Genomic DNA, 21157 nt, shown 5'->3' with positions numbered 1-21157 from the left:
CTGAAGGGTCTCGGATTCGATCCCTGGTCAGGGAGCATACCGCAGGCAATCCATCAGTTTTTCTCTCACATCGATGTCTCTCTTCCCCCCTCTCCCTTCCTCTCTAAAATCAATCTTTAAAAAAAACAAAAACAAACTTATCCTTGGGTGAGAATTAAAAGGCACAATTATTTTGGTAGAAATCATTAACTCCCCAGATATTTCTTTGGGATTAAGCTAAATCTTCTTTGAGGTCTTAAATGTATTGCCGTCGTCGTCCAAGTCCACCCAAAGTAAGACCTCAAGAGTTGAGGAGTCAATCTTGGCAACCCAGATTCCAGTTTCCAGCATTTCTCCACACAGAACTTTGGAGAAACTGAAGGTCACCCTGAACTTACACAAACTTTTATACTAAAAACATTTTCCTCAAGTCAAACTGTAGGGCAAGTTACAAGTCTGTATCATTCCCTATTTCTAAGTTTATGTTCTGAATTCCTCTGGCATAATAGACTTTTAAGAATCTCAGCCGTCAGTGTGGCTCATCGGTTGAGTGTCAACCTATGAACCACGGTTTGGTTCCTGGTCAGCACACACACACTCACACACAATCTGAAAGGGCGGTGAGTTAAGGTAGCAGAGTGTATAACGGGGATAAAATAAGGGGGGAAAATTTCACACAATGGAAAAAAAATCTGAAAGCTTAGGAAGTAAAATTAATTTTTTTAAATGGCAGTGGCACCTATCTGAATTCTTGGTGGGATATAAAAGCTATAAACAGAAGAAATCTAAAAACAAGCTGAGTAATGAATCCTTGAAGTGAGGTGTAATGCAACTTCATCACTTTATTCAAATCTTCAAAATAGTCTTTATTCTACATTTTTAGTATAAAAAAATCCACAAGTTAAGTGCACCACAGTGTAGAGAGAGAGACATACAACGCTTAACTTCCATAACAGTCAATGGTACAGTCAAACATCACATGTACAGAACACAAAATTTAGATGAACTGAAATTATAAAAATAAAACCCAATTGCAAAAAACAAAAATTAAAATATTAAGGATCCCTGAAATATTCTTAACCCTAATGAGATTTCACTGGACTCAAGTCATTGTGTAGAGGCATTCACACGGCCCCATTAACCCAGCTTAGGAATTACTGGGAGCCATGAGTGGCTGCATCAGACATTTGGACAATAAATGGTAACCAATTTTGTAATCTGACAACTCCCCTTAATTTGGCTCTAAAGTCATCAGGCTTATGAAATACATCCTCCTCCTTGCCCTCCCCCTCCCTCCCCCCCACACACACATTTTAAACAAACTGTTGTTTACAGTTTGTGTTGCTATCCTTTGTTCAAATAAGATGTTTTTCTGGCACCAAAGCAAATTTGGGTTTGGTTCATGTATGAAGAGAGCCTATGAGGAGGGTCCAAAAGGCACCCCCCACTTTTGCCTGAGGAGATGCAAAAACAGAAATAATGGGGTCTGTGCTTTGGGCACAGACGGGGTTTCAGAGGATCCTTGTGAAAGACAAGTTAAAGATGACAGGTGGGGACAAGTGCAAGGAGAGAAGGAAATGAGTCTGACTGGCTTTCTGTCCTGCACCACTGATTCGATGGAGATTGGCGGGAGGGAATGGAAGATGGGTTGGGCGTGGGATGTGGGACAAAAGGTGGAAAAGGCAGACAACTAATGCATTTCACTTAAAACAAGCAATATAAATCAAAGACTTAAAGATTAAAGACCAATCAGAATAATTTGGCAACTTTAATTCTTAGGAAGATCAAAGTTCCCTCCAAACCTAATTTGATGTTTTATTACTAAAAGCAAAGACCAGTATGGTACAGTATTACTCCAGAGGAATTAAAGGAAGATTTTTAGGGCTGTTTCACCCACATTCATTTTATGAATGGATACCTCCCCTACCTCAAAATGCATTAGGGAGGTACTGCTACCATTACATGGTTCCTTATTAAGTTTGAAAAGTGCCTGAAATTTTGGGCACCAGAAAGACACCCCAACAACATGTGTCTTAAACTGCAACTTCAGGTTAATATGACTAAAGCAGTTACATTGTGAGAAGTGCTGAAGGTATGTGATGTCTTTCCCGGCACAGAGGTGGCCTTGGGTCTTCACCAGATGGTGTAGCCACCATCTGAACCACCCATGAAGAAGTTCCCCTTCCGCTGAGTTACGAGGACGTTGGCTCCCTGCATGACTGCAAGCTGAGCAGCATTGGGAGGGCATCCAGGGGGTGGAGGCTGAAAGGAAAAGACAAGATTGATTGGGCATAAGGCAGCTGATACAAGGGAAATGGACACAGGTGAAACAGAAGACCTGTTAGGAAGAGGGCAGTGTGCTGACCAAAAGCATCTTTAGGAGCTAGCTGTACCACCAATCTGGGTTCTAAAGCAGATCTGTGAACCCAAAGATACAAACAGGAAAGGATGCACTACTTATTCAAAGGGCTCTAGCTTCAAGATAAAGCCTATGGATACCTTCTGATTATGGGTAGCCTAGACCCAGTGGTTTCCTACCCACATTCCAAAAACAGGGATGGGGTGCCAGGTCCATGGCCCTATACCACAGGGTCCTCAATATTTTTCAGTGACGATGAGATAACCAAAAGGATCTACCTAATGACACCATTCCCACCTCATCTCTAACATATAGTGAGTAGACAGGCCTCAAGGCCTAGCAAGGCCCTCAGACTGAAGGGTGGAGGGTTCATCAGGTCAAGGGCATGTACCTCAGTTGCAGGCTCAATCCCCACCCAGGAGGCAACCAATTGATGTGTCTTTCTCACATCGATGTTCCTCCCCCCCCCCCCACTCTCTCTAAAAATGGGGGGGGGGGGGGGCCCTAGCAAGGACCATTTGGACTCTAAATCCCATGTATAGGGAAACTAAGCAGGAGACATAACTAAACTCCCTAGTTTCTTTCTAAAAACGACTTAATAGAGATTATGCATTCTACTTTTTTAATCAGCAAGGCTCCATGCTGATGGCACATATTAAGTAAATGCTATGGAATGAATACAGAATGCTACTAGACCAGTTCACTGTACCCAAGTGCACTGCGCCTAGGACAGGAAAACAAAGGATCTGGTTCACTCAGACCCAGTGAATGTTCTGGATGCTACTGACCTGCCACAGTTCTCCCGCCCTCTCAGTCACTTTCTGCCTGACTAGTGGCTGTCATTGGTGGCACTAATACCAGCAACTATTACCCAACGATGGTGAAAGGATGAATATGTAGTCACTTCAGAAAGTTAAAATACACAAGGGCGGAGTTTTTTCTGATAAAGTCATACTCACAGGAATGTTGCCAGCAGTAGCCCCAGCTCCGAATCTGGCACCTGCATCATACCCGCCTTCCACCAGCACTGTTGAACCAGGTGGATAGATGGGGCCAACTGGATAGTAAGCCATGGGGATTGTGGAGCCTAAAGGCCCAACAGCCACAGACTGGGCAGCCATGGGAAGATACAGTGAGGCGCCAGGAAATGCAGCTGACATGGTGGGGACGGTGGCAGCCCCTGGGTGCACAAAGCTCGGACGATAGAGCTAGAAAAGGCAGGAGAAGGCCAAATGTTACTTGATGACATTCCTATTTCAGATTTCATTGCCGTTTCCTCTTTAATGAGTCACTTAATTCTTCTTACTCAGATTATAATCTAGAAGTTATACAAGCTGCCTTTCCCCTACCACTCAATATTCTCTCAAATCACTTCCTGCTATAGCTAACCTTGAGCTCAAAGAATGCAAACTCATCTTAACCTCAGCCTGTGCCAAATAATGTGAAATAATCAGAGAATGCATTCTGAACCCAACAGAGATTGATGAACTACATGTCACGTTTTAGATTATTCATTATTCATTCTTCTGTTTGCCAATACATGGAGTGAGACTTAGCTAAGGGCTGAAAATGGGACCCAACAGCATTCTCAACCAGTTCAAGTCCAGCAAACTGCAAGCACCTCTGAGTAGGCGGGCGGAGCATCGGTATAGGGTGGAGCCTGAGGGAGATGCAAGGTCTGAGGGTACACTGGGTTCCCAGGAGGCTGCACAGGGTAGGTTGGCTGCGTTGGATATTGACCTGGAAGACAAGAAAAAATGCACGTGGCCTGCCATACAGAGCCACCAAGGAAGGGCCTATCGGGTAGTAAACTCGTGGGAGCAAGCAAAAGGGGGTTTGCAAAAGCCGACTGCCCTGGAGGGCCTGCTTCCTGGAGCCAAGCGGGGAAAGTATGCTCTCCGCTTAAGCCGTCCCTCCTCTCTGACACTAGGTCCTCCACGGGCAGGAAAGCCGCTCTTCCCATCGTGCACTGGTGCCCGTGGGAAATCGAGGCCCGGGGTCCCCCCAGAGCGCAGGGTAAGCTCTCGCCCGCGTTTCCAGGGTGCCTCCTGCCGCCGGCCTGGGGAGGCTCCACGGGCCTGGCTGTCACCAGCCAAGGCTCCGTCGGGAGTAACGGTGGTCATCTCCCAGATGTCCACTCAAGGTCGACTTCCAATCAAAACAAAGCGTGAGCGGAGGAAGAGGACCTTGAGGCTGGGCAGAGGGTGACGGGGAAAGTCCTGACTTGAAAAGCCGAGATCGCGTTCTGCCAGACGTACTAGCAGCATCCCAGGAGCCAGGACAAGTTATGGTCGCCCGCGAAGGGAAGGGGAAAGTGACCCTCCGGGCGCTGGCCCGCCCTCCAGCGCCCGCTCCCGTTACGCCCGGGGCCTGCCTGCGGTCCGGAGCGCGGCGCCCCGCCCCCGCCGGCTCCCCATTGGCCTGCCCGGATCCCTGTGCTAGCTCCCCATTTGCTTCTGCAGATGCCCATCATGACAAACCTTTCCCCACCCCCCCAACCCCCCACCCCCGACTCCGCAGCGCCAAACTGCGCCACAGAGTTGAAGGGGGAAAGGGCCGGGAAGAAGCGAGCAGCTGTAATTCGGGGATGACGAATGCGACTGACGCAGCCCCGGGGACTGCAGCCGGCCGAGGAGGGCGGCGCAGCTCGCCCCACATTTGGCCTCAGGGGACCCTGGGCTCCCGGCCGCTCGCTCCGGGCAGCGCTACTCCCCCCCACAACGGCCTCAGCCGTCCCCCGTCCTTGCCTTTGCTGTTCATGGTGGCTGCGGGTCCGGTTCGGCTCGGCGTCGCGGACGGTTATTTTTTTCGTCCTCTTCCTGTTCGTAGTCACTTCCGTGTCACGTGCTGACTCGTCCTCTAGCGTCACCCGACGCCGAGTGCCTCGGCGCCGGAAACCCCGCCCCTTTGCCTGCCCTCCAGTAGCTAAAGGGAGGGCCCGTGTGATCCGCCCACTCGCGTGGCCCCGCCCACTCGGTCCTGTCCTCCAATCCCCACCCCTGTCCGTCGACTAGTGGAAAACCAAATACTACCTACGCGTGCGGGTATTGTCTCAAAACAGGACCCATTCTTCGGGGCGCTCGGAGGTAGAATCCTAAACTATTTCCCGGAATCTTTACTCATCCATGCGCAACGGCTCAGGGTAACCTCACCTTACGCCTCTCCACCCGGGGCATAGATTTCAGCAATGTATCTAACTGCCTGAGATGTGCTCCCTACACCTTGATCTATCACGCGTTCCTACCAATCCCAACTTAAGCCTCAGCTCCGTAAAGATGTATTTGGCCAGTCCAGCTCACATGTATTCTTTTCTGAATTAGACCATCACTCGAACCTTCGCTGTCTTGTCTGTTCCACCGACAGGCTGTCAGCATTTACTTCTGTGTTGCTGTCTTTCTCACCAAAAGCAAGGGCACCTTGTGCTGTGTCCTCCACTGCAGCTAACCTGGTAAGGAGTGCCCGTGCCCGTGCCCCTGCCCTTCCTTTGGCACCTGTTACAGGTGACCTGTACGGTGCCTTGTGTCTGTTTTCTTTGTGTATCGCTTTGCCTCTAAACTTAATTGTCCTTAAGGGCAAAGATGCTGTCCTTTAGGGCAGCAATTAAGTTTTTCCTTCCATCCTTCATTTTAAAATACCTGCTCAGCGCTTGCTATGTGCAAGTACAGAGATGAAGCTGAACAAGACAGCTCAACACTATTTTCTCATGGAGTTTACATTCTAGAGTATGTAGTAAGGATAGTAGAGGAAAAGCATCTGAAAAGGGAAAACTTTGGAAAGAAAAGCTCTCAGTGCCCTAGCAGCTAGCTAGGGCCTAGCTGGTTTGGCTCAGTGGATAGAGCGTCAGCCTGCGGACTGAAGGGTCCCAGGTTCGATTCTAGGCTTATACCTTGGTTGCGGGCACATCCCCAGTAGGGAGTGTGCAGGAGACAGCTGATCGATGTTTCTCTCTCATCCATATTTCTAACCCTCTCCATGCCTCTCCCTTCCTCTCTGTAAAAAATATCAATAAAATATATAAATAAATAAAAGAAAAGCTCTCAGTAAACATTAGAAACCTGATCAATATTTGCTGATAAATTAAATCACTAAAAAGACGCCTGCTCACTTCAACTCTCACTTTTTCTCCAGTATTGTATGAGCACCATTAAAGTGCATGATTTCAAGGGGTCTTCACAACAGCCTGTGTGGCAGGCAAGGCTTATATGAGCATTCCCGTATTTCAAATGAGAGAACTGATTAAAGAGAGTTGTCCTAAGTCACAGAGTGAACTGGTGTCCTGGCTTCCAGGCTCCCAGGTCAGTGTTTTTGTTTTGCTCTGGGTTTTTTGTTTGTTTCTTACGTGTCACACTGCCTATCATGACTAAAGTACTCTAAAAGTCCAGTGTCCAAGAGTTTTTGTTTGGGAACTTTTAGATTTACATCACTAGCTTGACTCAGACTATACTAACACTGATATTATAAAGCCCCTGATACGTACCTTTTGCTGTATTCCCGACTGTTCTTGAAGGCAGGCACAGTGTTAGACATTCATTCATTCAACATTTATTTGTAGAGCACTTACCAACACCAGGCACTGTCCCAAAAGGAAACAAAGCCCTTGCTCTCCCGAAGTTTACCTTCTAGGGCAGGAGCCTATAAAACTGTTTGACCAAAATACACAGTAACTCACTCTAAATCGTGACCCAGCATATACACATTTATACCTGTAACTGAAACAAACTTAAATGACCTTGTGCTTATCTCTCTATGCACAATGGATGCACTGTGGTATTTTCTATTCTCTTCTATTTCTTTTTTTCCTTTTCAATTCTGGTTGTGATTTCACATCCCACTAACAAGTCAGGACTCACCGTTTGAAAAGCACTGTTTATTAGCGGACTATTATACCCAGGGCCTTTGCAATCAGTTATTGGTGAGTAAATGAATGAATAAATCCTTGGACGTCAGATCAGGCAAATCTTTTCCCCTGTATCCTAACTTTTCCCCAAATCAGATCTTAGACTAAAGCCTGAAACTGGAGAGAGAAGTCACTTATCTATCCCCACCCTTACCCTGTGCTCAGTACCTCAGGGAATAAAGGAGTGAAACTAAGAAAGGAAACTTCCCTTATTTCTCTTTCTGAACCCTCAGCCCATGTCACTGAGTGTAGGATGTGAGTCCTAACAGCCCATTTCAATGAGCATAGGAGGTGGATCCTAGTTCAGGTCCTACTGTGTCACCCGCTGTGGAGCACGGCGACAGTGTTTTGGACAGGTTCAAGCCTTGGACTGAGGAGAGGGCACAGTCCTCTCATGGCCACGTGCAAGGCCCAGCTTGGAGGTCAGAGCCTTCCCAGCACAATTATAGCCAACAGCTATAGTTGTGAGCTTGAGCCTATGGCCCGAACACATTGCCCACGTGCCTGAGTGATAGAGTTCAGGTGCATGTAGCTGAGTAGGACTGAAACCCATGAGAATGTTGTAAACATCTTGATCATGCCCTTACTTTGCCTCGTGGCATCTGCTATAAAATAAAGACATGACTTGTGGGCGCTGCCCATCAGAGGGGCAGTGTCCACCAAGACCCAGCTTTCATTCTCTTGTCTGTCTTTTCTAAGCCTTTCATCGCCCCCACTCAGGGTCACTGAACCAGGCTGAGCTGGCATGAGTATGCCATGGCCGTGCTGGCTCCCCACAACCAATTAAGTGACTTTGGTTCTCATCTATTCAGCTCCCCTTTATTCTCTCCTAGGTAGGAATCTGATATTGTGCCAGCGATCTTACAGCTATTATCCATGTCATGTCCCTAGCAGACTCCAAGGAAAGATGCAAGTAAGTAAGGGAACTGTGTTTCGGAGAGGTTAAGTAGCTAAACTAAATTCCACAGCTGCGAGCCAGTATTCAAACTCAGGTTTGCTTGACTTTACCAGCATTGTTTTTAACCTGCTTACGTTGTTTAATCTGTTTATAGTGTTTGTAATCAGTTGCCTCACAAGGGTCTCCATTTCATCATCTGCCCCCCAAATCACACATTCCTTGTGTCACCTCCAGTTTTAAATCTAGGCTGCTGGGGGAAAGGAAAAGAGCAAAGGAAGCCTGAAAAGACAGAGGGGAAGTGAACAGCGCTGATAATTAAGTTGTAAATTCTGATGAGGCCCTTATCAGGTGTTAAAAATTCAGATACCTCTACTGCAGTGGTTCTCAACCTTGGCTGCACATTAGAATCACCTGGGAATCTTTTTAAAATCCTGATTTCTGGGCCTCATCCTCCGGAAATTCTGTTTCTTTGTCATGGGGTGGGGCCACAACATTAGTAACAAACAAAATTTCCGGAGGACGAGGCCCAGAAATCAGGATTTTAAAAGGATTCCCAGGTGATTCTAATGTGCCGCCAAGGTTGAGAACCACTGCCCTAAGGCCTTTCCCCAAGTACCTGCCCCTCCGCTCTAGCCTTCCACTGGAACCCCCCAACCCTTCCAGGATCTCTCCATGGTCCAGTGATTAAAGGGTTAAGTAACTCTTGACCCCGGGAAGCCCTCAGATTGGTCAGTGCCTCCCCTGTAAGATGTTAGATATTTTGCTTATCACCCTGGGAGCTGGGCATAGGGAAAGCTAAATGAGATTACCACCGGAAATGGAAGGGTTGCAAGTCACTGCTCTCTCTGGCAGGTAGGGTTAACTAACAACTGCTTTCTTAGACAGGAATCAAAAGCCATTCTATTCTCTTCATTTTCCCAGGCCTCCCAGTGAGATGAAGATGTTCATTTAGTCACTTACCAAACATCCTTTGAATTAATTTAACGAGTTTTTATTGAGCACCTAGCATGTGCCAGGCCCTGTGCCAAAGCATTAGGGAAACAATAGTGAAGGAATTCCTGCCCTCATGGAACTCAGTCTACCTAATAGGAAAGACAGAGAGGTCAACAGGTACTCACAATATAGTGTACTTAGTGCTGATACTCGGATAGCATGGGGTGTTCTGAAAACACCCAATCTTCTCTGCTGGGCTCAGGGAAGGCTTCCTGCTGACAGTGATGTGAGATGAAATCTGAAGGGTGAGTAGAAGGAAAGCAAGCGAAGAGGGCTCCTCAAAGAGGGAACAGCGTATTCAAAGGCCTAGAGGTGAGAGAGCCTATGGAGAGGGAGGACAGGACAACAGTTCAGTGGAGCAAGGACTGGGAAGAGATGAAGTTGAAGAGGGAATCAGGAGCCAGCATGGAAGATCCTATCTTAAGATATGGATTCTATCCTAGAGGCTCAGGTTCGGTCGGCCGCTGAAGAATTTTAAGCAGAAAAGTAACATGATCACGCTTTTGTTTTAGAAAAACCTTTCTGGCTACAGAATGTAGAGGAGATCTGAAAGGGCAAAAATGGAGCTGTGAGCCCTAGCCAGTTTGGCTCAGTGGATAGAGCGTCGGCCTATGGACTGAAGGGTCCTGGGTTTGATTCCGGTCAAGGGCACATATCTTGATTGCAGGCTCAATCCCTGGCCATGGTTGGGGCACTTGCTGAAGGCAACCAATTGGTGTGTCTCTCTCACATTGATGTTTCTCTCTTTGTGTCTCTCCCCCTCCTTTCCACTCTCTCTAAAAATCAATGGGAAAATGTCCTCGGTTGAAAAATAACAAACAAAAAGAAGGGAGGTGTGTCTGGGAGACCATTTAGAATACCAACCTAGTAATTTAGGTGAGTAACGATGACAGACTGGCCTAGGGAAGTGGCAGTGGGGGTAGAAAGAAAGGGTGTGGAGGATCCCAAAAATATTTATTCTTTTTAACTTTTTAAGTTGATTTTAGAGAGAGAGGAAGGGCGAAGGAGAGAAACATCAATGTGAGAAATAAACATCGACCTAGGAATTGAAACCATGACCTTTTGGTCTATGGGACAATGCTCCAACCAACTGAGCCATACCAGCCAAGGCAGATTCTAGAAATATTTAGGAAAGAGAAACAAAGGGACTAATATTGGAATTAATTTTTATTTAATTATTTAACAGGATTAATGTCAGGGATGAAAACTCCATAAAGTCAAAATACAAGTAACACATTGGAAAAGATATTTGCAATTTGTATCACAAAGGGCTAATCCCCCCTGTATATAAAGAACCCTGAGAAATCAGTGTATGACCAACCATTAGAAAAAGTAGCAAGTGCCCTAGCCAGTGTGGCCTAGTTGGTTGGGCATCGTCCCATGCACCCAGTGGTTGCTGGTTCAATTCAGGATCCAGGTACCTGCCTGGGCTGTGGGCTAGATCCCCATTGAGGGGCGTGCATGCAGGAGGCAGCTGATAGATGTTTTGCTATTGCATCAATGTTTCTCTCTCTCCCTCCTCCTTTCTCTCTACCTAAAATTCAATATAAAAGTTATTTAAAAAATAAAAAGTAGTGCCCTAGTCGGTTTGGCTCAGTGGATGGAGCGTCGGCCTACAGAGTGAAGGGTCCCGGTTTCGATTTCAGTCAAGGGCACATGCCTGGGTTTCGGGCTGATCAATGATTCTCTCTCATCATTGATGTTTTTGCCTCTCTCTCCCTCTCCCTTCCTCTCTGAAATCAATAAAAAATAATAATAAATATATACATCAACACTAATAAAAGAGAAAAATGGTAATTGGCGTACGAGCTACCCTTTTCATTGGCTAATCAGGGCTATATGCAAATTAACTGCCAACTAAGATTGGCAGTTAACTGCCAACTAAGATTGACAGTTAACTGCCAACAAGATGGCGGTTAATTTGCATATGTAGGCACAATGCAGGGAGGCGAAAGGGAAAGCAGGAAGAAGCCCCCTGCCACTGACAGTGATCAGAAACCCAGGGGGCAGCTAAGAGCTGGGGGGCAGGGCAAAGGCAGCCCTGGGGCCGCCTTTGCCCTGCCCCCCAGCCATGATTGGAGAATCAGGTGCCTTTTCCGCCCTGGCCAGTGATAGCAGGAAGTAGGGGTGGAGCCAGCGATGGGAGCTGGGCACGGTCAAAGCTGGCAGTCCCGGGAGCTAGGGGTCCCTTGCCTGGGCCTAAAGCGAAGCCCACGATCGTGGGGCCGCTGCAGCTGCGGGTCCCTGCTGCCCGGGCCGGACGCCTAGGCCAGAGGCGTCAGGCCTGGGCAAGGGGCCGATCCTGCGATTGGAGGGTGATGGGGGTCAAGGCCTGAGGGCTCCCAGTACGTGAGAGGGGGCAGGCTGTGCTGAGGGACACTCCCCCACACACACACACCCAGTGCACGAATTTCGTGCACCGGGCCCCTAGTATATTATAAAAATAAAAAGTAGCAAATGACATTTACAGACAGTTCACAAAAAAGGAAATACCAATGGCTTCTAAAGAGATGAAAAGATGTTCAGCCTCACTCTTAATAAGAAGGCAAATTAAAACCACACAGATATCATTATCAGATTGGCAAAACTCCAAACATTTGCTAATTTTACTCTCTGTGCAGGGCTGTGGATAAGCAGACACTCTAATTTATTGATGGTGGGGCTGTAAATTGGTACAACTCCTATAAAGATACTTTGGCAATATCCATCAAAATTACAAATCACTATTCCCACTCCTAGTAATGATTTCTACAGATATATTTGCACTCATGAAAAACACTATATATGAGACTGTTCACTGCAGCATTGTTTGTAATAGGAAAAAGTTAGAAATAGCCCATATGTCCATCAATGGGGAACTAGTAACATAAATCTTAGTACATCTCTACATTTAAATACTGTGTGCCTGTAACAAAGAAAGAGAAAGCTCTCTAAAATATTTTTAAGTGAATAAAAAAGGTTGAGAACAGTGTATTTAGCATGATGGCTTTTGTGTAAAAGGACAGGAAAACCAAGAATATTCATTAGTATTTGAGTAAAAAAAATTTTCTGAAAGAATACACAAGATACCTATAAATTTGGTTACCAGACCCTGGCCAGTGTGGCTCAGTTGGTTGGAACGTCATCAGGGCACATACCAGGTTTCGGGCCCCAACCCCAGTCAGGGCACATATGGAAGGCAACCAATCAGTGTACTCTTTCTCACTCTCTCACTCTCTCTCTCTCATTGTCTCTCTCTCTCTCTCTCTCTCTCTCTCCTTTACCCTCTCTCTAAAAAAAAATAATAATAATCAATAAACATATTCTCAGGTGAGAATTTTTTAAAAAGGAATGTATAGATTCATACAACAACATGCATAAACTCAATTATGCTGAGTGAAAGAAACCAGATTTTTAAAAACAGTGCAGACTGTAGGATTCCATTTATACAAAATTTTGGGAAATACAAACTAATCTATACTGATATAGAACAGATTGGCAGTTGCCCACGTAAACGAAGGGGAACTTTTGGGGGATATGTTCATTAACTGGATTGTGTTGGTTTCATGGGTGTGTACGTGTCAAAACTTACAAAATGGGGCCCTGGCCTGGGAGCTCAACTGGTTAGCAGTGCTCGGCAAACTGTGGCTCGCCAGCCACATGCGGCTCTTTGGCCCCTTGAGTGTGGCTCTTCCTAAGCCTTAGGAGTACCCTAATTAAGTTAATAACAGTGTACCCACCTATATAGTTTAAGTTTAAAAAACTTGGCTCTCAAAAGAAATTTCAGTCGTCGTACTGTTGAATTTGGCTCTGTTGACTAATGAGTTTGCCGACCACTGGGTTAGAGCATTGTCCCAATACACCAATGTCAGGGTACATACAAGAATCAACCAATGAATGCATAAATAAGTGGAACAACAAATCAGTGTTTCTCTCTCTCTCTCCCTTTCTCTAAAATCAATAAATTAAATAAAATTTTTAAAGTTACAAAATTGCCCAGCCAGCGTGGCTCAGAGGTTGACGGTCAACCTATGAACCAGGCAGTCAGGGTTTGATTCTCAGTCAGGGCACATGCCACGGTTGCAGGCTTGATCCCCAGTAGGGGGCGTACAGGAGGCAGCTGATCAATGATTCTCTCTCATCACTGATGTTTCTCTCTCCTCTCTCTCTCTCTCTCTCTCTCTCTCTCTCTCTCTCTCTCTCTCTCTCTCTCTCTCCCTCTCCCTTCCTCTCTGAAATCAATAAAAATGTGTATTTTTAAAAGTTATGAAATTGTACATTTTAAACATGTGCAGTTTATTATATGTCGGTCACACCTCAATAGAGGTGTGGGGATGAAGAAAGGGAAAAGCCCAGGATGATGGCTAATGAGCTCTTTTAATGTGGTTGGGCAAGACAGATGCTGAAAGGAAAATTACAGCAGAATGTGGTAAGTGCTACAGAGGCGATGGGTAAACTGTGCTCTGCGGGCCAGAGAACAAAGGTGCCTCTTCCTGTTGGGCCCCCTAGTTCCAGTTAATAAGACTTATTAGAGCTTTTTAAGGTACCTTTATTGAACACCTACTATGTGTTGTGCTCTTCACTTATGTAACTAGAAAAAAACAAACCACCTATTTGCCAGCCCAAATTGGGAGGGTGGAGGTTTGTGGAAGAATCCAATCAGGCTCTTTGAAAGCAGCCTTTTCAAAGCTTTGGCTGGTCTTTGTGTAACTAAGGGAGCAAGGATTACAAGGTGTATGACTCAGAAACGGACCCTCCTTTCTTATTCCTGGCAAGCCTTTGCAGGGCAGGCACTGACACCGCTCTGCCTAATAGTGCGCAGGCCTAACTCCACTGTTGCTGGGCAGCCTAGTAAATCCTAGGGCAGTGTCTCTTCTTCTGGGGTTTTGATTAGTTTTTCTCAATGTGAAATCCCAAACTACCTGCATCTCTGCATCAGAATCATTTAGTGCTTTTTAAATATATATATACTAGGGGCCCGGTGCACGAAATTCGTGCACTGGGTGGGGGGGGGGAGTGTCCCTCATCCCAGCCTGCTCCCTCTCACATACTGGAAGCCCTCAGGCGTTGACCCCCATCACCCTCCAATCGCAGGATCGGCCCCTTGCCCAGGCCTGACGCCTCTGACAGAGGCGTCAGGCCTGGGCAGGGGACCCTCATTTCCCCCCATCACTGGTTCTGTCCCCAGCCCAGGCCTGATGCCTCGGCCAGAGGCGTAGACCCCCATCACCCTCCGATCGCCTGATCGGCCCCTTGCCCAGGCCTGACACCTCCGCCAGAGGTGTCAGGCTTGGACAGGGGACCCCCATCTCCCCCCGATCACTGGCTCTGACCCCCGCCCAGGCCTGAGGCCTCTGGCCCAGGAATCATGCCTGGGCAGGGGACCCCCATCTCCCTCTGATCGCTTGCTCCACCCTCCGCCCAAGCCTGATGCCTCTGACCCAGGCTTCAGGCCTGGGCAAGGGGACCATCATATCCCCCCAATCCCCGGCTCCGCCCCCAACCCAGGCCTGATGCCTCAGCCAGAGGAGTTGACCCTCATCACCCTCCGATCACCAATCACCGGATCGGCCCCTTGACCAGGCCTGAGGCCTCCAGCAGAGGTATCAGGCCTGGGCAGGGAACCCCCAGCTCCCCATGGTTGCAGGCTCTGCCCCTGCCCAGGCCTAACGCCTCTGGCCGAGGCATTAGGCCTGGGCAGGGGACCCCCAGCTCCCCTTGGTTGCCGGCTCCGCCCCTGCCCAGGCCTAACGCCTCTGGCCTAGGCATCCAGCCCGGGCAGCGGGGACCCGCAGCTGCAGTGGCCCCGCGATCGTGGGCTCCGCTTTAGGCCCAGGCAAGGGACCCCTAGCTCCCGGGACTGCCAGCTTCGACCGTGCCCAGCTCCCATCGCTGGCTCCACCCCTACTTCCTGCTATCACTGGCCAGGGCGGAAAAGGCGCCTGATTCGCCGATCATGGCTGGGGGGCAGGGCATGCCCCCCAGCTCTTAGCTGGTTTCTGATCACTGTCAGTGGCAGGGGGCTTCTTCCTGCTTTCCCTTTCCCCTCCCTGCATTGTGCCTACATATGCAAATTAACCGCCATCTTTGTTGGCAGTTAACTGCCATCTTAGTTGGCAGTTAATTTGCATATAGCCCTGATTAGCCAATGAAAAGGGTAGCGTCGTACGCCAATTACCATTTTTCTCTTTTATTAGTGTAGATATATGTTTCAGAGAGGAAGGGAGAGGGAGAGAGAGATAGAAACATCAATGGTGAGAGAGAGAGAATCATTGATTGACTGCCTCCTGCACGCCCCCTACTGGGGAAGAACCCCACAACCCAGGCATGTGCCCTTGACTGGAAACGAACCCGGGACCCTTCAGTCTGAAGGCTGATGCTGATTCCATTCCCGGTCAGGGTACATGCCTGGGTTGTGGGCTCGATCCCTAGTGTGAAGCTTGCAGGAGGTAGATGATCAATGATTCTCTCTCATCATTGATGTTTCTATCTCTCTCTCCCTCTCTGAAATCAAGAGAAACATATTTAAAAAAAACAACACAACACAGTAAAGTAATGGAGTGATGCCAACACACATGAACATTCGCAGCTTTGGAGGTTGAGATTTCATTTTATTCTTCAAGGTGTGTGTGTGTGTGTGTGTGTGTGTGTGTGTGTGTGTGTGTGTGTGTGTGTGTTCCAAAGCTTACTTACTTTCCAAAGAGGCACTCAGAAGAATAGAACCTCCTTTGCCTCAGGAGACTGGAAGGAGTTTGGACGTGGGGTGCCAGCCTCCCCTAGACAATTCTGCTGGATGGGCTGTGTGCCAATGCTCACCGGAACGCATGCACTTTGGCATCTTATCCCTGTTCCCCCCTGCACACACTCATCTCTTGCGGACTGTCATATTTGGGAAAGTATACTTGTGGGGATAGCTGAGGAACCAGAGGGAGGAAGGACCTGGGGCTTCCTGAAAAGGAGTGGAGGTTTGGAGGAGGAGTCCCTTGGGAGGGAAGCAGACCTAAGAACATGCTAGGGTCGGGTTCATCCATGAAAGGACCTGAACCCTTAATAAAGATTGAACTTCTTAGCTGTTTTACACGTGGATATAGAGAAAGTTAAAAACCAAAGTTTTAATGTTTTCCCTTAGTCATAGAATTTGTTTTACTTTTCCTCCAACCCTTCAGTCAAGTATAACCTTATGTAGTCACTAAAGGCCCGATGCAGATTCGTGCAAGGGGCTCGGCCTCGCAGCCCCAGCTTCGTCCGGAGGGTCGTCCAGACGGTCGTTCTGCTGTTTGGTCTGATTAGCATATTAGCTCTTTATTATATAGGATGTTAGGGAGAATTCACAGCTGTGCCCCATTGAGAATATAGATGTATTTCATTCAGAGGAACCAGGAATTCTAGGCTGGGGCTAGTAGCCAAGTGAGTGGCCCAGGACAGAATGAAACAGACAGTCAAGCAGAAGACCTAGGTCCTAGGGGATAGGCCTGAAAGGAACCTTGTTTCCCATTCCACGTCCCCAAATATACTAGAGAGAGGTACCCCTTAAATGGAGAAAAATGCGGACACTTGGGTTTCATATACATCATCTCATCCAACACTTACAAAACCCTAGGCGTGTTAGTCCCGTTTTATAAATGGGAAACTATGGCTTAAAGAGGCTAACGTGCCCTAGTTACACAGCTAGTAAGTGGCCCCGGCCAGATGGGAACCTAGGTCTCTGGATCTGACTGGATTATAAAGTCTCCTGCTTGTTCCTGTGGCAGTGGCGGTTGGCAGACACGCCAGTTCACAGCCTGCCCATGCACGAGGGACATTTGTTACTCTCTAGTCTATAGAACTTCGTAGTATTTGATGTTATCACGCCTACATTGCTTCTGTAGTTCACGAAAATAATAAAGACATAAAAAAAGGGAAAACAATAAAATCAATGGTTCATGGAAAACATTGTGAAATGCTTCTATCTTGGGAACGGTGGGTTTTATCACCCAGAGGACTTAGGAAGACAGAATATAAAGAACATGAAGTGCCGAAGAAAATTTAGGTTCTGGTCCTGATCTGTTCCTCACCAGCTGGTTGGCCTTAGACAAATCATTTACCTCTCTGACCCTCAGTTTTCTCATCCTGAAACTTATTCCTACCTCACGGACTTGTGAAGGTCAAATAGGAAGATAAATACGTCTTCAACTGTAGAATGCAACCTCTGTCCTAGTTAATACAAGCATTGACGCTGTCATATTTGCTGAAGCTGCCCTTTGTTGCAAGGAAGGGGACCCCCTGGTGGCTTCCGGGGCACACTCCCTGAGGAAGCAGGAGTCAGGGGCCTTTAGCCACGTTAAGTGGATGGTGGTTGGTTCTGCCAATTTATTTCCTACTGCAAGCTCTCTTCCCCTTTTACCTACACATCTGCGTGTCAGGAATAAATTCTTCCTCCCTACAATGTCATTTTTTGATGGAAACTTCCAGACCAACTCAGATAGAAGGAAGGAGGGGGGAGGACAAAAGCCCACATTTCTTCAGCGTTTCAATCAACAACCTCATTTTCTTCTAACAGTTGAAGGGAACTTCTTATGAATAATGGATGATAGCCTGATGAATATGCACACAGCCTATTATGCCTGTGAGGTTTGGTAAATAATTTATGAGCTAAAATGTTCCTCACCTTGTTACTGTACAAAAGTTATGGAAAGAAAACCATATTTACCCTTTGAGCTGGTAGGGTGATCTGTCAGAGTGACAGCAGCCCAGCATATACCTTTACATCATGGCTAAAATTAAATACAAGAAAATACATGCATTTCAGGGTGGGAGGTCTGTAAAAAGAGGAACATGCACAGCCACACTCCCTGTCACGTACAAGTTTTCAAAAACTCTGGCTTCTCATCATGAAATATCCCCGGGTTGTTAACAGCACTCAGGGGCCTCCTTCACGGTCCATTCTCCTCACAAGGACTCTGATATGACCAGTCAAGATGGACTACAGCTTCCTTGTTTTATCACCACTAACTAACCACAACGAGCCATAACATTATAAAATTTAAGTCACCAGATTTTTTTAAATTTTTGTTTTCTGTAATTCTAAAAGCTTTCAGAGCGAACAAGCAGGTAACAAACACATGGGAGATAAAAAACAACAAAAACTGACCGGAGAAGCGCTTGGAAATGTATTGCTCTCCTTCCTCTCCTCACAGCGGAGAGTTTTTTCCTGCAGACCAACCTGACTCCCTGCCACCATCCTTCAGCTCACTCCCACCTGCCCCAGCCTCAGTCCCTTAGCAACCGCAGTGATGCCTCTAGTCTGGTGACTGGAGCGGAGGAGGGGCACGATTAACTATGGAGATAAGGAAGGTGTTTGGGAAAATATGCACAGAACAGAACCTGGGGAAATGTGGTTGCTCCACGACAGGTTTTGAAGATCTGGGACTGGGTCAGTTCTCCAGCCAGGGAAGTAAGGACCCTGGGGTTATCTGCTTACATTCCTAGAGATTTCTAGGAATAAAAGACGTGCCAAGGGACACTAACGGTCAAAAGACCATCCCTGATAAGCTGGGTGCTTGGAGATCAGGCAAAAGAGGAAACAGAAGGCTGTCCCACATCTGTGGGATAAACCAATACATTCCCAGGAAACAGAATGAATGGCCTACAAACAAATTACGTAATGAAGTTATTGGAACAATGATGCAATTAAAATAATATTATTACAACAATGTATCATTCAAGAAGGCATCTTGGAGGAGGTCAATCTTGATAGAGTTTGCAAAGAAAGAAGGGACCCAATGAAATAGAAAGATTAGGGGGTATATATAGCCAGGCCGGCCTGATCTGGGCCATGCCTGTCTTCCCAGCCTCCTTTTGTGCCGTCACTTGCTGTGCTCCAGCCACATGGTCAGCCTCTGTTTCTTGAACACCAAGTTCTTTCCTGCCTCATTGTCTCTGTTCCTTCTGCCTCCTGATTATTCTCTCAAACTTCACCCTAAATACTCATGACTTCCGCAGATGTCTTCCCTGCCCCCCAGTGTTCATCTCTCTCGCATCACCTCTTGTCTTCTTAATTATCATGTATAATGATATCTTTATGTGTGTTTTTTGTTTAATGTCTATTTTTCCAGCAAACTATAAATGCCACTGGACACTTAGAAGCCAGCCCATTATCTGGCACATGGTAGATAATAAATATCTGTAGGCTCAAAGGAGTGGGAGTCAAGGAGAAAAAGAAATTGTGCTGGGTTGAGGATACTGCTGAAGAGTTGGATTTGGCATGAGAAGCAGAGGGAAGCCACCAGTGAGTGACATCGCCTCCCTACACAAATCATAATGTACACTTTGAGGAATTTTTATATTATACATGCAATTACCACCCACAATAAGATACAAAGCATTTCCAACACCTGAGAAGATCTGTGGTCATGGAAATATTTATATTTTGACTCTTTTCTGATTTTAAAATATATTATTATTCCAAAAAGATTATATTGTAATCATGTAACAACAACAACAGAAAGATTGTATTACAAGTATTGGTGAGGGTGTGGGACAACTAGAACTCTCATAGGTTACTAGCAAGGACATGAATTGCTTCAAACATTTTGGAAAACTATTTAGCAGTATCTACAAAAGCGAAACATAAACCCCAAGTCTAGCAATTCCACTCCTCAGCATTTACCCAGGAGAAATAAGTGCATATATCGGGTGTCCCAAAAAAAATGTATAAACACTTTGAATAATTACAAAGGCAGTGTTTATTAAAATACATTTTATTTTCAAAATTGAGCTATCTGCTGTTAAAGTATGTATACATTTTGGGGGGACACCCTGTATTTACCAAAAGACTTGTGTAAGAATGTTCATAGCAGTTTTATTCATAAAAGATAAAAACACGAACAACCCAAAAGCCCACCAATAGTAGAATGGATAAATTGGAGCATAATTACACAATGAAATATATATAGCAATAAAAAAATAACAAGTAATACTGCTGGACCCAACAACATGGATGAATCTGAAAAACATCTGTTGAGTGACAGAAGCCAGACACAGAGTATATACTGTCTGATTCCATTTATATGAAGTTCAAGAACCAGCAAAACTAATTTGTGGTGATTGAAATCAGAATAGTAGTCACTGGTCGTCTATCAGCTCTCAAGAAGCACAAGGGAGCCTTGTCAGGTGTTGGAAATGCTTTGTATCTTATTGTGGGTGGTAATTACATGTATAATATAAAAATTCCTCTAAGTGGACATTTACGATTCGTGTACTTTAGTGGGTGTATGCCATGCCCCAATAAAAAAAAATTAAATAAAAAAGTAATATTCACAGAAATGTATACGATATAAATTAAAGATTTCCTTTTCCCAAACAAAACCACAATTAACATTTTGGTGTATGCCTCCTTGAACCCCTTCGACCACATCCATTTCTTTCTTCACACAAGCCCTGATAGCCATGCCTTCCGAGGCAGCGGATCTCTGTGTGTGCAGCACCAAATCAAGTCACGTAGCCTAAGAGTTTCTGCCTTCACGGTGACGACCTTCACTAGCAATACCGGCCCACATAGACCAGTGGTTCTCAACCATCCTCATGCCGCGACCCTTTCATACAGTTCCTCATGTTGTGGTGACCCCAATTTCATTGTTACAAATTGGACATAATTAAAGCATAGTGATTAATCACAAAAACAATATGCAATTATATATGTGTTTTCCGATGGTCTTAGGCAAACCCTGTGAAATTGACCCCCAAAGGGGTCGCGGCCCACAGGTTGAGAACCGCTGACATAAAGCGTGGTAGGAAATACAGAAGTGAGTTAAGTCCTAACCTGTGCTGTCGAGGAACTGACAGTCTGGGGGGCAGGACTACGGGGACTACAGACCAAACAAAACCCCCAGGAGCTATAATATTCTACAACCCTCCTGGGTGGGGGAGCCCGCGGGACCTGGGCCTCCGCCCCCCGGGGAATGAGGCTCTGCTCCGAAGTTTCGGCGCTGGCTGGACTATGTCCGAGTTCCCTCTCCTGTTTCCCAGCGGGTCCCGGCCCGGGGCTTGGGAATGGACGTGAACTTGACTTCCA

The 21157-nt window shown here is 46.5% G+C and overlaps 1 protein-coding gene across 1 annotated transcript; it reads right to left on the bottom strand.

Annotated features, from left to right (window-relative positions):
- Positions 1-796: 796 nt before the first annotated feature.
- Positions 797-5241, bottom strand: DAZAP2 (DAZ associated protein 2). Its single transcript, XM_059682879.1, has 4 exons — positions 5086-5241; positions 3960-4078; positions 3298-3546; positions 797-2241 (listed from the first exon to the last, which is right to left on the bottom strand). The coding sequence occupies exons 1-4, from the start codon at positions 5096-5098 to the stop codon at positions 2113-2115; spliced, it is 510 nt and encodes a 169-aa protein (XP_059538862.1). The 5' UTR covers positions 5099-5241; the 3' UTR covers positions 797-2112.
- Between the last annotated feature and the right edge of the window lie 15916 nt (positions 5242-21157).

The sequence above is a fragment of the Myotis daubentonii genome, chromosome 2 (genome assembly GCF_963259705.1).
Source record: "Myotis daubentonii chromosome 2, mMyoDau2.1, whole genome shotgun sequence".
NCBI lineage: Eukaryota > Metazoa > Chordata > Mammalia > Chiroptera > Vespertilionidae > Myotis > Myotis daubentonii.
This window is presented reverse-complemented; position numbering and strand designations above follow the sequence as displayed.

Bases quoted from the DNA above. Each gene is read 5' to 3' on its own strand.
- DAZAP2 (XM_059682879.1), bottom strand. The intron at 3,547-3,959 runs GTGCTTGCAGTT...TGCCTTTTCTAG, and splicing joins CTCCGCCCGCCTACTCAGAG to CTCTATCGTCCGAGCTTTGT. The intron at 2,242-3,297 runs GTGAGTATGACT...TTTTCCTTTCAG, and splicing joins CTACTGCTGGCAACATTCCT to CCTCCACCCCCTGGATGCCC.